Below are 15,437 nucleotides of genomic sequence, written 5' to 3'. Positions count from 1 at the left end.
GCCCCTTGTCGGGCTCTCTGCTCAGCAGGGAGCCTGCTTCCCTTCCTCTCTCTCTACCTGCCTCTCTGCCTACTTGTGATCTCTGTCTGTCAAAGAAATAAATAAAATCTTAAAAAAAAAAAAAACTAAATATTTATAATTTTTTTACCCCAATCACTCTTAACCAGAAGTAACCCCTTATTTAACATAATTCATATCTACTAATATTTAGCAGAATTTCTTTTGGTATCTCCCTTTTCTTTTGCAATATTTTTCAATAGTATTTATCCAAGGTCTTAGTCTATTCAGGCTGCTATAATAAAACAGACTGGGTGGCTTAAATAATAGATGTTTATTTTTCACAGTTTTGGAGACTAGAAAGTCCAAGATCAAGGTGCTGACAGATTCAGTGCCTGGTAAGGGTTCATTTCCTGGTTCATGGGTGGCCTAATTCTTGCTGTGTCCTAACATTAGGAAGAACCAAGAGACTCTCTGGGGTCTCTTATAAGACATGAATTCTATTCATGGGAGCTAAACTCTCCAGACCTAACCACTTCCCAAAGGCACTCTCTTCTAATCCCATCATATTGGGGTTAGAATGTCAACATACAAATTTGGGAGGGGGACAAAAATAGTTGGTCCATGACATTCTGTCCCTCCCCCCATCCATACCCTTTTCAAATGCAAATTACACTCAATAGTCTCAAAAGTCTTACTTAATGCATTTCAGCATCAACTCTAGAGTCTAAATTCAAAGTCTCATCTAAATCAGGTAAGTGGGGGGCACCTGGTGGCTCAGTGGGTTAAGCCTCTGCCTTCGGCTCAGGTCATGATCTCGGGGTCCTGGGATCAAGCCCATATCAGGCTCTCTTCTCTGCAGGGAGCCAGCCTGCTTCCTCCTCTCTCTCTGCCTGCCTCTCTGCCTACTTGTGATCTCTCTCTGTGTCAAATAAATAAAATTTTAAAAAATAATAATAATAAAAATAAATCAGGTAAGGATAAGATTTAGGATACAATTCATCCTGAGGACAATTCCTTTCCAAGCTGTGAACTTAGGAAATCAAAGAAGTTGTTTACTTCCTGAAAAAGTGGTGCAACAGGCCTGTGATAGGAACTCCCACTGCAAAAGGGAGAAATAGGAAAGAAGAAAGGGGTAATAGAAAACAAGGAAATACAAAGTCTAACCGGGAGAACTCCATTAAACCTTAATAGCCAACAATAATCCTCTCTGGCTTGATCTCTGCCTTTCAAATCCACTGGAGTGGCAGTGTTATGCCCATGGCTTGGTGGGTGCTGTCCATACTGTGACAGTGACCCCACCCATGCCACACTTCTTCAAGTGACCCACTGCTGTTCTGGATCCTCTGAGTGTGGCCACACCACAACTCTCTGCAGAACTCTCACCCCTTAGGAACTAGGGGCTGAGGCAGTCGGCCCCACAGGAACCAGAAAGGCAGCCTCAGCCTTTGAAACCACTTTGCAACATCTTAGAAGAAAAGAAACAGGAACTTGTAGACATGGAAATAAAATCTAGCTAACCTAAAGCACAGTGATTTAAAACAATTCTTTAAAAGACTGAATAAAAATGTATAAGGTCTCCATAATTTGTAGGGTAATATGAAACATCTAAGATATATATAATAGGAGTCCTAAGGAAAAAAAGGGGGGACAAAAAATGTTGGAAAATATAACAATAGAAAAATTTCCAAATTTAATGAAAACCACAGCACCATATATCTAAGAATCTCAATGAGTTCCAAGCAGAATAAGCACACACACATACATACATACACACATACACCAAGAAAACTGAAGCACATCAAAAGTAAGTTGCTAAAAACGAGTGAGAAAGGGAAATATTAACAAAACAATACACATGTGTTAGGTAAGGAGAAGAAAGGACATATCGTATGGTCTAAGAAGATTGTTTCAGTTTTCAGTTTATGTATACATGGGGTTTGCAAGTGAGGCATCCAAATTTCCTATGGGTTTGAGAGTTAATGACAGGCAGGACAAAAGTTCTTATGCAGGTACAAAAATTTTTAGGATTGTTTCACAGTTTGAGGAGCATCTGAAAGCAAGATCTTTTTTTTTTTTTTTTTAAGATTTTATTTATGTGACAGAGAGAGACACAGCAAGAGAGGGAACACAAGCAGTGGAAGTGGGAGAGGAAGGACCAGGCTTTCCAATGTGGGGCTCAATCCCAGGACCCTGGGATCATGACCTGAGCTGAAGGCAGATGCTTAACAACTGAGCCACCCAGGCGCCCCATGAAAGCAAGATTCTTTTTTTTTTTTTTTTTTTTTTTTTAAAGATTTTATTTATTTATTTGACAGACAGAGATCACAAGCAGGCAGAGAGGCAGGCAGAGAGAGAGAGAGAGGAGGGAGCAGGCTCCCTGCTGAGCAGAGAGCCCGATGCGGGACTCGATCCCAGGACCCTGAGATCATGACCTGAGCCGAAGGCAGCGGCTTAACCCACTGAGCCACCCAGGCACCCTGAAAGCAAGATTCTTAAGAAACCAGGAGCAAAGCCCAAATTGAGAACCCTTCAAATCATGTAAGCAAAAATGCATCTGAATTAAGTAAAAAAAGAAGCAGAATAAGCAGTTTGGTAAAGGCAAGGGAAGTTTCAGGAACAATAGTGGCGAGAAAGACTGTTCTTTGGTGACAAGATCTGGACTATCCCAGAATAAGGGATCCTTTAGAGATAGTCCACTTTGAAAAGGGGAGCAGGGAAGAATCTGACCATTGGGCCCAAGAGGGCATCCGTGATCTGCAAAGAGAAACTGATGCTTCTGTAGGACATGCGAAAATGACTCATCATTCCACATGTTCAGACCTCAAGTCCTTGAAGATTCCTATTTCAGAAGATTGCTTATTTCTTTCCTAGCTTTATCATTTCTACCTTCTCATAATCAAAAGCCTTCTAACTAACCAATCTGACTGCAGTTTCATTCTTTGTCCTCCAACCTATGCCAAACAGAACTCCCAAACAAATCTTTCTTAAATGCCATGCGCATTGGGTCTAATTGTCCTCAAAACCCTTCAGTACTTCTCTGTTTCACTTTCTAGCAAGCATAAAGTGGGCAAGCTGCCAAGATTTCCAACATATGTCCCTATTTGATCTATTCACATTTATTTGCTCAATACTCAGCCTCCAATCTAGCCATGCTCATCTCGCACCCCCATCATTAGGTCTGCTTGTCTCCCTTTACTCATGTTCACCATGCTCTCTTTTTCCCTCCATCTACCCTCCTCCAAGGAATACCACCCACCCTTAAAGATTTTCCTCATAAATTTGCTGCTTAAGCATTACTGTAGGAGTTAATTTCTTGTTTATATAGGTTAGTAGTTAATTTTCAATACCATTGTACAATATTCTAACAATTTATTTTATATTAGTCTTTATTCTTGCTCATATCCTCCGTTTCTTGAGGGATATAATTAATCTTTCTTCTAAAGTCTCCAATGCCTAAGACAGTTTTAAAGCACATAAAAGATAAATAATTATTGATTGACTGACACACGGAGTCTGGAATTTAAACAAACTGACTAAAGTAAATGTGTTTTTTCAGCTATTTTTCCAAAAATAATTACAATGAGTTTTTATTCACAGAGCTAAGACATGTGTAATCCAAATTAGATAGCAAAGATCCCTGATATTTCTTTTACATGTAAAACTTTTTTGTAGCCAATTCCTAATCGCAGTGATTTAGAAGCCAGAGTCCAAAGTTAGATTTCTTTGGTCATAAACATGAATTATAGTGCTGATACTAAACCAAGTTCCCCATGTTCTTTTGTCAGTAGATGAGGGAACGAAAGATCAGAATTATGTTTTGGAAACATGATGAACAATGAATTCACATGGACCTATAGAAAAATTCTTGTCCCGCAACGTTACAGACTTAACAGACTTGTAAGTGGTTACTTTACAGCTGAGTTGGTTTTGGAGAGGTTTCAATGAAACTATGACAAGGTCTAGAGTGGGAACCCTCTGAGTATTTCAAGAAGAGAGTATTTCATATTTAGTATTTCCTATTCAGAAAAAATAATATTAAATTTAAACTGTACTTGTTCATATTCCCAACCTTTTCAATAACAGATAATCCACTACAAGTAGTTTTAGGAACTATTACTTTATTACTATACTATTTATTACTATACTATTTATTACTATTACTTTATTACTATTACTTTATTACTATAGTCCATCTAGTCGTTTTATATATTAAAATATCATGCTTGTAAAAATAAACTAAAGGACTTGCACCAAAATAAAGCGCTTTTTCACAGCAAAGGAAATAAGATGAAAAGGCAACCGACTGAATGGAATAAGTTATTTGCAAATGATATATCCAATATGGAATTAGTATCCGAAATATATAAAGAGCTTTTATAACTCATACAAAAAATAACAATAATCTGGGGTGCCTGGGTGGCTCAGTGGGTTAAAGCCTCTGCCTTTGGCTCAGGTCATGATCCCAGGACCGTAGGATGGAGCCTGAATCCATCTCTCTGCTCAGCGGGAAGCCTGCTTCCCTTCCTCTCTCTGCCTGCCTCTCTGCCTACTTGTGATCTCTGTCTGTCAAAGAAATAAATAAAATCTTAAAAAAATAACAATAATCCAATTAAAAAATGGACAGGGGATATGAATAGTTATTTTTCCAAAGAAGACACACAGATGGCTAACAGACATGTGAAAAGATGTTCAATATCACTAATCATCAGGGAAATGCAAATCGAAACTACACTGAGCTACCACCCCACTCCTATCAGAATGGCTAAAATCAAAAGCAAGCAACAAGTACTGGTGAGGATGCCAAGTAAAAGGAACGCTCATACACTGTTGGTGGGAAGGCAAACTGGTGCAGCTGCTTTGGGAAACAGTATATTATTCAAAAAATTAAAATAGTAACACCATGATCCAGTAATTCTACTACTAAGTATTTATCCCCCAAGAAACCAAAAATACTCATTCAAAAAGATACGCACTTCTATGTTTATGGCATTATTTACAATAGATAACATATGGAAAATAAAGATGTGGTGTATATACATACATACACACACACAATGGAACACTTGGCCATAAAAAAAAAAAAAAAAAATGAGAGCTTCCAATTTGCAACAACATGGATGGACCTAGAGGATATTATGCTAAGTGAAATAAATCAAACAGGGAAATTCAAATGCCATAAGATTTCACTTAAATGTGGAATCTAAAAAATAAAACAAATGAATAAACAAACAAACAAAAAGCAGAAACAAACCCATAAGGACAGAGAACAAACTGAAGATTGCTGGGGCTGGGGGATGGACAAAATGGGTGAAAGGGAGAGGGAGATACAGACTTCCAGTTAGGGAATGAATAAATCATGGGAATAAAAGTTTCAGCATAAGGAATAATGTCAAAGATATTGTAATAACGTTGTATGGTAGCAGAAAGTAGCTACACTTGTGGTGAACACAGTAGAATACACAGACTTAGGAATAGACCTATGACATAATAGTCAAAGAGATTGTTAATTTCCATTCCTTTCAATGGGCACAATTTAATGTAGCAATTTAGAAGTGTAAAAATGACCATAGTCTGTAGGGTCTGGACAAAAGGAGATATCAGAGCAGATACTGCACATACAAACCATCACATGCAAATTTTGTAAAAATTAGATATATTTTTGTATCTCACTGGTGGTAAGGTTTTATGAAAGTTCTAACTTTCCATAAATGCTGTTTTATAGCAATCCTATCACACAGAGAGCTACTGCTCAAGTACTCTAGATCAGAGGAACTCAGTCATTATATCAGCAAAGAGGAAAAAAAAGAAAATTAAGACGATCCATTTTGAAGATAATCAAACTAAAAAATACCCTTTCATGAAAACATGAAGAAAACAAAGGAGTGATTTTGAGGGAACATCTTACAGTCTCTAAACAGTCCCAGACGTGACCAGAGGAGATTTTTAGAATCAGAGCTGGGTTGAAGTTAAATGGATTCTGTGACCATTTTCTCTCTTCTCTTGAGATGTTTTGAATGCACGGTTCTCCTGCATTAACTGCATTACATTTTAGGAGGAAAGAAAAGAAAAGAAAAAATTCCTGCTAGTGTTCAGGAGTAACAGACTGTCCAGACAACCAATAACTGATTTTGAGACTAACATTTTGTGGCAAACATTTTCATCAACGAATATAAATGTGGAAATTGACGGTAACTATTTCTTTCATTACTGTTCAAATTCAGTACCTTGCCTGACCCAGTCTCCATGATGAAGATTATGCTCTAATGTATAGCAGCATTTGTGATATCCAGAGAGCAGTTCTGCCCAGCTAATGGTCACAGTGCCTTCCTCATCTTCGTGTGCACTAGCAGGACGCTCAAACAGGGAAATCAAGGCCATCGTGAAAGCAATTGCTTGAACCTTAAATGAGATGTTAAAAGAAAAACAAACATTGGCAGTGTAATTGTTGTAAAAGATCTGATGTATGAACATTTCGCTTAGCGAAGTAAGTCAATCGGAGAAAGACAACTATCATATGATCTCCCTGATATGAGGAAGTGGAGATGCAACATGGGGGGTTAAGGGGGTAGAAGAAGAATAAATGAAACAAGATGGGACTGGGAGGGAGACAAGCCATAAGTGACTCTTAATCTCACAAAACAAACTGAGGGTTGCTGGGGGGAGGGGGTTTGGGAGAAGGGGGTGGGGTAATGGACATTGGGGAGGATATGTGCTATGGGGAGTGCTGTGAAGTGTGTAAACCTGGTAATTCACAGACCTGTACCCCTGGAGATAAAAGTATATTATATGTTTATAAAAAATAAAAAATTTAAAAATTTAAAAATTTAAAAAAAAGATCCAATGTTCCTTAAGATTAACAAGGAATAGGGGCGCCTGGGTGGCTCAGTCGGTTAAGTGTCTGCCTTCAGCTCAGGTCATGATCCCAGAGTCCTAGGATCAAGCCTCGCATCAGACTCCCTGCTGAGCGGGGAGCCTACTTCTCCCTCTTCCCTCTGCCTGCTGCTCCCTCTGGTTGTGCTCGCTCTCCCTCTCTTTGTCAAATAAATAAATAAAATCTTTTTTTAAAAGATTAATAAGGAATAGATTTTGAATTAATGGGGATTTCCTCAGTATTATTTAAAGGATGCAGGCAGTTATAGTAAAAGAACAAGAACCATGTTGGTAAAGCAATTACCAAGGGCAGTTCATTATTTGCTTTTATGATACACTTGTTATTAAGCACACAAGGAATGCAAAGTTTTCACAATTAGGAAAGGAAATTGTTCAAAGTAGACTACTTCAGAGTTCATGGGCATATTCTCATGTCATTCAGGAAGTAATAATCTTGCAGCAGTTGGGTGGAATGTGATAGGAAGATGAATCATCATATCTAATGTCTGGGTTTCTGTGCTGCCTTCTCAAATGCATCTATCCCATTGTTACATGATACAGGAAACAAGCACTACCCAGGAGGCTGATATGAGGATGCTTTTGAATGAAAAGAAGAATAATTAGTTTGAAAGTGTCCTAAGGGATAACTTTAGGTATTTAATAATTGGCAAGAAAACTACATGAAGATTGGTTTCATAAGCAAGAAAAGGAACTGTTACCTCATCCACATTTTCCGTGTCCAGCATGTGTGGCCTTCACATCTATAAATTCCGAGGTCACCCTCTTTGTATTCTATTTCTATACTGAGCTACAATTTGATGATTAAATCCATAGTTCAATCTTTCCTTCCCTCACTTACCTTTCCAGTTATGTCCCCAAAAGAAAGAACTGATTTGTTGGCATCAAGGGGGTCATACCAATATTCCATACAAACTGGCGTTCCTTTGAGGCCTTGGAGTTTATATTGACAAGGAAATTCTCCTTTGGACAGCAGATCATAGAAACAAATCTCTTTACTCGTAAAAGCCACTGTTATCTAAAGTAGCAAAGAGAAAATCAGAAAGTATTTCTGATGAATTTAGGGAAATGGGTATACAAAGGAGACATGCAAATCTTAGCACCAAAGCAGACACTGTTCCCTGAGGGTCACTAACAGTATTACAGAACACAGTATGGGGGCACAACTGCACTTTATTCTAACTTTGGACACTAACCAAGAAAAAAAATTCTTCCCATTAAAGGCATCTGACCATGCTTTCTTTTGTATCCCCACTTCATGCACCTGCCAACCTCTTCCATCCGTGGGAGATGAGATGATTAATCACATAGAAAAAACAAAGACAGAGGATGACAGCACCACACAGCCATACCAGAAGCTTTACAAACCATGTTTTACAAAGCAAGCATAGGCTTTCATAAAAATCAGTTGATAAAAACTCTAAGTAGCGCTCACAAGTCAGATAAAATCCCAAAACTATTTTTAAAAGGGTAAATAAATTTGATGATAAAATTGGCAAAACTTTAAGCTAACCCAAGATTTTTTAAAAAGTGAAAATACATATTGCTAAAATAAGAAATAGAAGAGTGCCCTACTAATGACCTGATAGAAACAAAACAGGATGGGACGCCTGGGTGGCTCAGTTGGTTAAGCGGCTGCCTTCGGCTCAGGTCATGATCCCAGCGTCCTGGGATCGAGTCCCACATCAGGCTCCTTGCTTGGCAGGGAGCCTGCTTCTCCCTCTGCCTCTGCCTGCCACTCTGTCTGCCTGTGCTTGCTCTCGCTTCTCTCTCTATGACAAATTAAAAAAAAAAAAAAAAATACTGAAAAAAAAAAAAAAAGAAACAAAACAGGATGATAAGAGAATATCATAAACAATGGAAAGCCAACAAAGTACGTAACCTAGATGAAACTCCCAGACAAAAACATTACCTAAACTAACTCAAAACCAAATAGAAATTCTCAGCAGACATAGAGTAAGTAAAACAATTGAAACGATAATCAAAACAAATTCTCACAAAGAAAATACAGGCCCAGATGGTTTTACTAATAAATGCGACCAAACATTTGAAGAATTAACACGAATGCTTCTCAAACTCTCCAAAAAAAAAAAAAAAAAAAAAGTCGAGGAAATACTTCCCAAATCATTTTATGAAATCAGTACTATCTCATTACCAAAACCACACAAAGACATCACCAAAAAACTGCAGCTCCATCTTCCTAATGAATATAGATGTAAAAATCTTCAATTAAACACTAGCAAAGAGAATTCAACAACTTATAAAAAAATTACATACCGTGATAAGTAACCCTGATATTTATACTAGAATGCAAGGCTACTTTAACATACAAATATCATCAACGTAATATTCTATAGTAATACAATAAAGGACAAAAACTGTATGATTATCTCAGTAGATACCAAAAAAAGCATTAGACAAAAATCCAACACATTTTCATGAAAAAAAAAATGCTCAATAAACCAGGAAGAGAAGGAAACTTCTTCAACCTGATATACACAAAAAACCCATAGCTGCTATCATACTTAATGGTGGAAAACCAAATGTATCCTTCCTAAGATCAGGAACATGATGAGGATGTTCACTCTCACCAGTACTATTCAGCGCCACACTGGAATTTCCAGAAAGGGAAATTGGGCAAGAAAGGACATAAGAGCATCCAGATGAGAACGGAAGAAGTTAGACTATCTTTATTAGTGGACGACATGATCTTAAACATAGAAAATCCTAGATAATAACAACAACAATAGAGTAATCAAAACCAATAAATGAGTTCAGGGAAGTTGCTGGGTATGAGATCATTTTCTAAAAATCTATTTTACTTCTACACACTATTGATGAACAATCTGAAAATGATATTACCAAAAACAGTGTTAGGAAAACACAAAGACAAAACACATGCTGTGATACAGATTTTGTAAATTATCCACCTGACAAATGTATATATCCAGAATATATAAAGAACTCTCAAAACTCCACAAAGTAAACCCAACAATAAAATGGGCAAAAGATTTAAACACACACCTCACCAAAGAGGATATATAGGTAGCAAATCAGTATATGAAATATATATTCAATATTATGAGTCATTAGGAAAATGTGAATTCAAACCATAGTAAGATAAAAAATATATATATAAACCTATTAAAATGGTTAAAATAGGGGCAGCTGGGTGGCTCAATGGGTTAAGCCTCTGCCTTCAGCTCAGGTCATGGTCTTGGGGTCCTGGGATCGAGCCCCGCATTCATCTCTCTGCTCGGTGGGGAGCCTGCTTCCCTCTCTCTCTCTCTCTCTCTGCCTGCCTGTCTGCCTACTTGTGATCTCTGTCTGTCAAATAAATGAACAAAATCTTAAAAAAAAAAAATGGCTAAAATAAAGAGGTGGGAAAAAAACAACAACAAACAAACCCTGACTATACCAAATGTTGGTTAGGATGTGCTATATCCACATCATAAAATATAACACAACAATAAAAAGATAAACTGATATATCTCAAAATAACCAAGCCAAGTTAAAGAAATCAGACCAAAAAGAGTACATACTGTATAATGTCAGTTATATAAAACTCTGGAAAATGCTAACTATTGTGTGGTGACAGTCTATCAGTCACTACCTGACAAGGAGAGATGGGAGGGAATAGATAGGGTTTTACAAAAAGGTACAAGGAAACTTTGGAGGATGATGAATAGGTTCATTATCTCCTTTGTACTGTTGATTTTTCACAGTATCTAAATGTATCTGCTTGATTTTATCCACTTTTAATTTGTGCAGTGCATTTTATGTAATTATACCTCAATAAACCTATTTGAGAAAAGAAGAAAAAAGCAACATTCTTTAAACTGCCTTGTTGAATAAGTGCAAAGGAAAGACTAAGAGTTAGTCATCAGTCCTGGAAAGAAGAAATAATGCAACATAATCATAACACAATAAAACATCACAAATATTATATGATAATAAAACAGAGTGCTGCACACAGATATAAAAGAAACTCTGGACTTGAACTATGCTGTAATCGATACAGTTAACATTAACACCAGATCCTCAGCAAGAAGGAACTGGATACTATATCAGCTACATTCTAGAAGCAGCAAGGACTCTGAAACAGATCCTGAAACCAAGCGGCCTCTGTTTACAAATCTTGCAACACTGATTACATCCTTTGTGACCTGGGGCAAATTCCACAACCTCGCCTTGCCTAGACTCTCATTCTTAAAGTGGGAATAATACCCATCTATGGTGACCTTGAGAAGATTAATAGAACAGGGCATGTCACCTAGGAAATGAATGATGATAATGATGATGATTCTTTATGTTCAAGGCATTAGAGCATACCATTTCCCACTAAAAAGAACCCAGGTCTTTGGAGAAATGGCTGATTCTGGGTGTGGCATAATAAATAGGCAAGATGATCCTAGAACATTTTGTCGTACCAGAGAGCAAAGAAGTTTTCAAAGACAAATATGGTTGCATCAGAAAAGACTCAGAACTGCTTTGTATCCATCCCAGTGTCCAAAGATGGTACAATTTTAAGGCTGGCTTAATAATTCAGTGGACTGAAACAAATCAGATTATTTAAACTCATGAGTTTCTAATGACACTGATAACAATAATGATAGTAGTATTCATTTTTCATCTTTAGAGGATTTTTGAATGCTGGTAAATAAAGAATTAGTCATTTATCCTGCATTTGATCTATGTCAATTAGTTGATTAGCCTCTATTTGATCTATATTATAGCTAAATAATTGGAAAGGGGAGTTTTCCATAGAGGTATTTCAGCTTGCAAAGAGGAAATCATGAAACTAGAAAGTCCTCATCTTGCAACCTCTAAACAAATTGATAGATGAAGGAATAATCAGTGATAATTGATAATGTCCCAAGTAGAGAGAGCAGCCATTTTGTGCCTCCTGACTGAGGAACCCCTATTCCAGAACAAACCACTCTAAAACTGATCAAGTTTTTAGATTTGACTACCAATATACTGGAAATATGGGGAACAAGTGAACAAGTTAAACAGCTAACTCTATCTAAATACAGTCCAGAAAATCCAGACTGTGGGAAACTCTTAAGGACAAACACCTAGTGTCTTTAACAAAAAGAGCAAGAGCAAAAACAAAACAAGGCAGGACGCCTGGGTGGCTCAGTCGGTTGGGCAGCTGCCTTCAGCGCTGGGGTCTTGATCCCTGGGATCAAGTGCTGCATCGGGCTCCTTGCTCATCTGGGAGCCTGCTTCTCTCTCCGCCTCTGCCTGCCACTCTGCCTGCTTATGCACGCTCTCTCTCTCTGACAGATGAATAAATAAAATCTTTAAAAAAAAAAAAAACACAAAATAAAACAATGCAACAATAAAGAAGAGGTGGAGAAAAACATGTAGATCAAAAGAGACCAATCAGGGGCGCCTGGGTGGCTCAGTGGGTTAAGCTGCTGCCTTCAGCTCAGGTCATGATCCCTCAGGGTCCTGGAATCGAGTCCCGCATTGGGCTCTCTGCTCAGCAGGGAGCCTGCTTCCCCCTCTTTCTCTCTGCCTGCCTCTCCCTCTACTTGTGATTTCTCTCTGTCAAATAAATAGATAAAATCTTAAAAAAAAAAAAAAAAAGAGAGAGACCAATCAACAATTCACAATGGCTTGGATCCTATTCTGATCGTGATTCAAACAAATTAACAAGGAATGAACAGATGATCAAAAAATTATAAGACAAGAAGATATGGACATGACTAAATATTTGATGATTGTAAGGAATTATTATAATTGATATTAAATGTGATAGCACTCTTATGTTTATACTAAAAAGGGAGACTTTTTTTAGGAAGATGAAATATTTACAGATTAAATAATTGCGTATCTTGGGTTTCAAAAGTGGGGAGATATAGATGAAACTAGATTGGCTGTGAATTGGAAATTGTTAAGGGTAAATATTGGTTTTTAATACTATTATCTCTGCCTGCTTGTGCATTTAAAAACTTTCATAGAAGGTCTGACATCTGCTTAATATAAAATACTAAGAATTTGGATTCCTTAAGCTTCATCATCCCTCATAAACTGATTTTTCTTTCAATATGTTATCTGACTTATTGGTAGAGTCATACGAGGATATTTGTACTTAGTGGGCCCTCCCCATCACAATTAAGAAACTGACTAGAACAGTGGTTAAAATCAGATAAGCAATTCCCTGTAATTGTACTGAGTTGTGCCCATGCGTTGTTAGAGCCTCTCAGCTCTGCATATAGACCCAAGAATCTACTAGAGAGTCAGAAATGTCTTACGAGCCAGCCATGCAGCATGGACATATTTGGGATGGAGCCAAGAATCTGAGTCACTATCAGCTGTGTCCTTTAAAGGTGCCCAAGAAAACAGTTTAGGAAATCCAGCAGCCCACTTGGCTCCACTTACATTCCCTCCAGGTCAGAGGAGAGGCACAGAATGGTATTACAGATCTCTGTCACTGCCAGTGACAGTCAGGAGCCCTATCCCATCATATTTTTCCCCTTTTAAAGAAGTAAGTTCAGGGCACCTGAGTGGCTCAGTTGGTTAAGTGTCTGATCCCGGGGTCCTGAGACTGAGTCCCGCATCTGGCTCCCTGCTCAGTGGGGAGTCTTCTCCCTTTGCCCCTCAACCCCACTCATGAGTTCTCTCTCTCTCTCTCTCAAATAAACACATTTTTTTTTTAAATCTTAAAAAATAAAGTAGTAAATTCATTTATTAAGACTTGGTACCTTGTTTACATTTTCCAAAGAAACCAGGCTTGTCACCCACAGGTGTTTAAGCTTGGTGGCGTCTGAAGTGATGGGAAGTGTTTCTTGCAGCTTTAAATTCTCTCCCCAGATTCCCAATAAACCTTCCTTACTGATGGTCAGATAACGACTTGAACTTTTTAAGAAAATTACTTTTTGAATGGTGTCCTTGTGTTTCACTGGGAGGAATTCAAGGTCTTTCCACTGGGGAACCACAGTTGCCTTTGCTTGTTCATCTTTCTCATAAAGTGCTAACAGCATAAATGAAGCCAGTTTGTCCCAGTTAATGAAGCCCTCTTGGGCCATATCCACTTTGTCAAAGAGCTCTCCATATTCTTCCTTTGTGCCCCAACCAACAATCTCTGTCATCCTTTGCATAAACTCTTCTCTGGACATGCAAATGGTTTGACATGGGTCTGAGGGCTAGAAATAGGAATAAAAACAAGACAACCATGAACACATCCATAAGTACCAGAGCACTGTCCAATCCCCAGATGTGGACCTAATTATCAATTCTTCCAAGACACAAAGACAAACAAACATTTTTTACTTTATAACAGGACTTTATTTAAGTTAATTGGGACCAGAGAACATATAATTGACAGGGCTACAAGCTGACATTTTTTTTTAATGACTTTATTTATTTATTTGACAGAGAGAGACACAGCGAGAGAGGGAACACAAGCAGGGGGAGTGGGAGAGGGAGAGACAGACTCCCCGCTGAACAAAGAGCCTAATGCGGGGCTCGATTCTAGGACCCTGGAATCATGACCTGAGCCAAAGGCAGACCCTTAACAACTGAGCCACCCAGGGGCACCCAAGCTGACATTTTTGTTAACAAATATCCTTATAACTGGAAAAGGGAGGCAGGAGGGTCAGAGATTTGAGATGATAATGGAAGCAGCAGTCGGAGTAATGTGGCGCTTCAGTCCAAAAAGTGCAAGCACCTCTGGAAACAGGAAAAGACAAGGAAACAGAGTCTCTGCTAAAGCCTCCAGATGGAAGGCCATCCTGACAACAGGTGGATTTTAGCCCTGTAAAACCCATTTTGGACTTCTGACCTCCAAAGTAAGATAATACATTTGTATGTTTGAAGCTACTAAGTTTGTGGTAATTTGCTATAGCATCAGTAGGAAACTAGTATAGTGGTTTACAGATGATGGGTGAACAGAGTTTAGCATGGCCAGTAAAATTATATGACACTGAAACTAATCCAAAAGCATGAAGTCCACTATGGTAAATACACCATGACGATGAAACCATATATGATTGAGTTTTGTTATTAGTGGTATTTATGCTCTATAAAGACTTTGCAAATACTTATATTAGTAGATATGGAACTATAGTTTTGAGAGGAAATACAGAGTTATGTTTCTATGAGCCTCTGGTCACAATATTTTTATCACTTAATCAATTCATAATTTGTTTTGTGGATTTCCATTGAAAGACACTTAATTTAATATAGTTAATTTACTAATACCGAATTCATGACCAATTGAACAAAGCTTATCTAACACATATATATTCCCCATGAGGCACATCATAGTCTTCTTGCACTTAGGAACACTAAACAGAACTTTACCACCACACCTGGGGACCATTTTGAACAGTGAAGTCACCAACGAAAACACAAAATGGGAAAAGAACCTGGCACTAAGTAGACCACAAATAGGATACTTGTTTGGAGAATGAGGGCTAGAATAAAAAGGCAGAGTGTCATGTTGTTTGACCTCCCTCTGGAATATGTACAGTGAAGTGAAGTCTTTCTCCACTCTGTGCATGTCTGCAAATGACCATGAAAGTATCTCCAGTATTAAT

At 38.0% G+C, this 15,437-nt stretch overlaps 1 protein-coding gene and 1 long non-coding RNA gene across 5 annotated transcripts in view; one reads left to right on the top strand and one right to left on the bottom strand.

Annotated features, from left to right (window-relative positions):
- WDR49 (WD repeat domain 49) overlaps positions 1 to 15,437 on the bottom strand; it is a 129,961-nt gene that overhangs the window by 96,676 nt on the left and 17,848 nt on the right. For 3 of the 4 annotated variants that reach the window (XM_059163575.1, XM_059163577.1, XM_059163576.1), the window contains 3 exons: positions 13,602 to 14,042; positions 7,730 to 7,906; positions 6,225 to 6,399 (listed from right to left, as the gene is read on the bottom strand). In XM_059163575.1, the coding sequence (XP_059019558.1) occupies positions 6,225 to 6,399; positions 7,730 to 7,906; positions 13,602 to 14,042 (793 nt within the window). The remainder of the gene's footprint in view (positions 1 to 6,224; positions 6,400 to 7,729; positions 7,907 to 13,601; positions 14,043 to 15,437) is intronic. The other variant, XM_059163578.1, reaches the window with a different exon arrangement.
- Positions 1 to 15,437, top strand: part of LOC131824902 (uncharacterized) — a 39,901-nt gene that overhangs the window by 7,010 nt on the left and 17,454 nt on the right. The window lies entirely within an intron of this gene.

This window comes from Mustela lutreola, chromosome 2 (genome assembly GCF_030435805.1).
Source record: "Mustela lutreola isolate mMusLut2 chromosome 2, mMusLut2.pri, whole genome shotgun sequence".
In the NCBI taxonomy this organism is placed as follows: domain Eukaryota; kingdom Metazoa; phylum Chordata; class Mammalia; order Carnivora; family Mustelidae; genus Mustela; species Mustela lutreola.
This window is presented reverse-complemented; position numbering and strand designations above follow the sequence as displayed.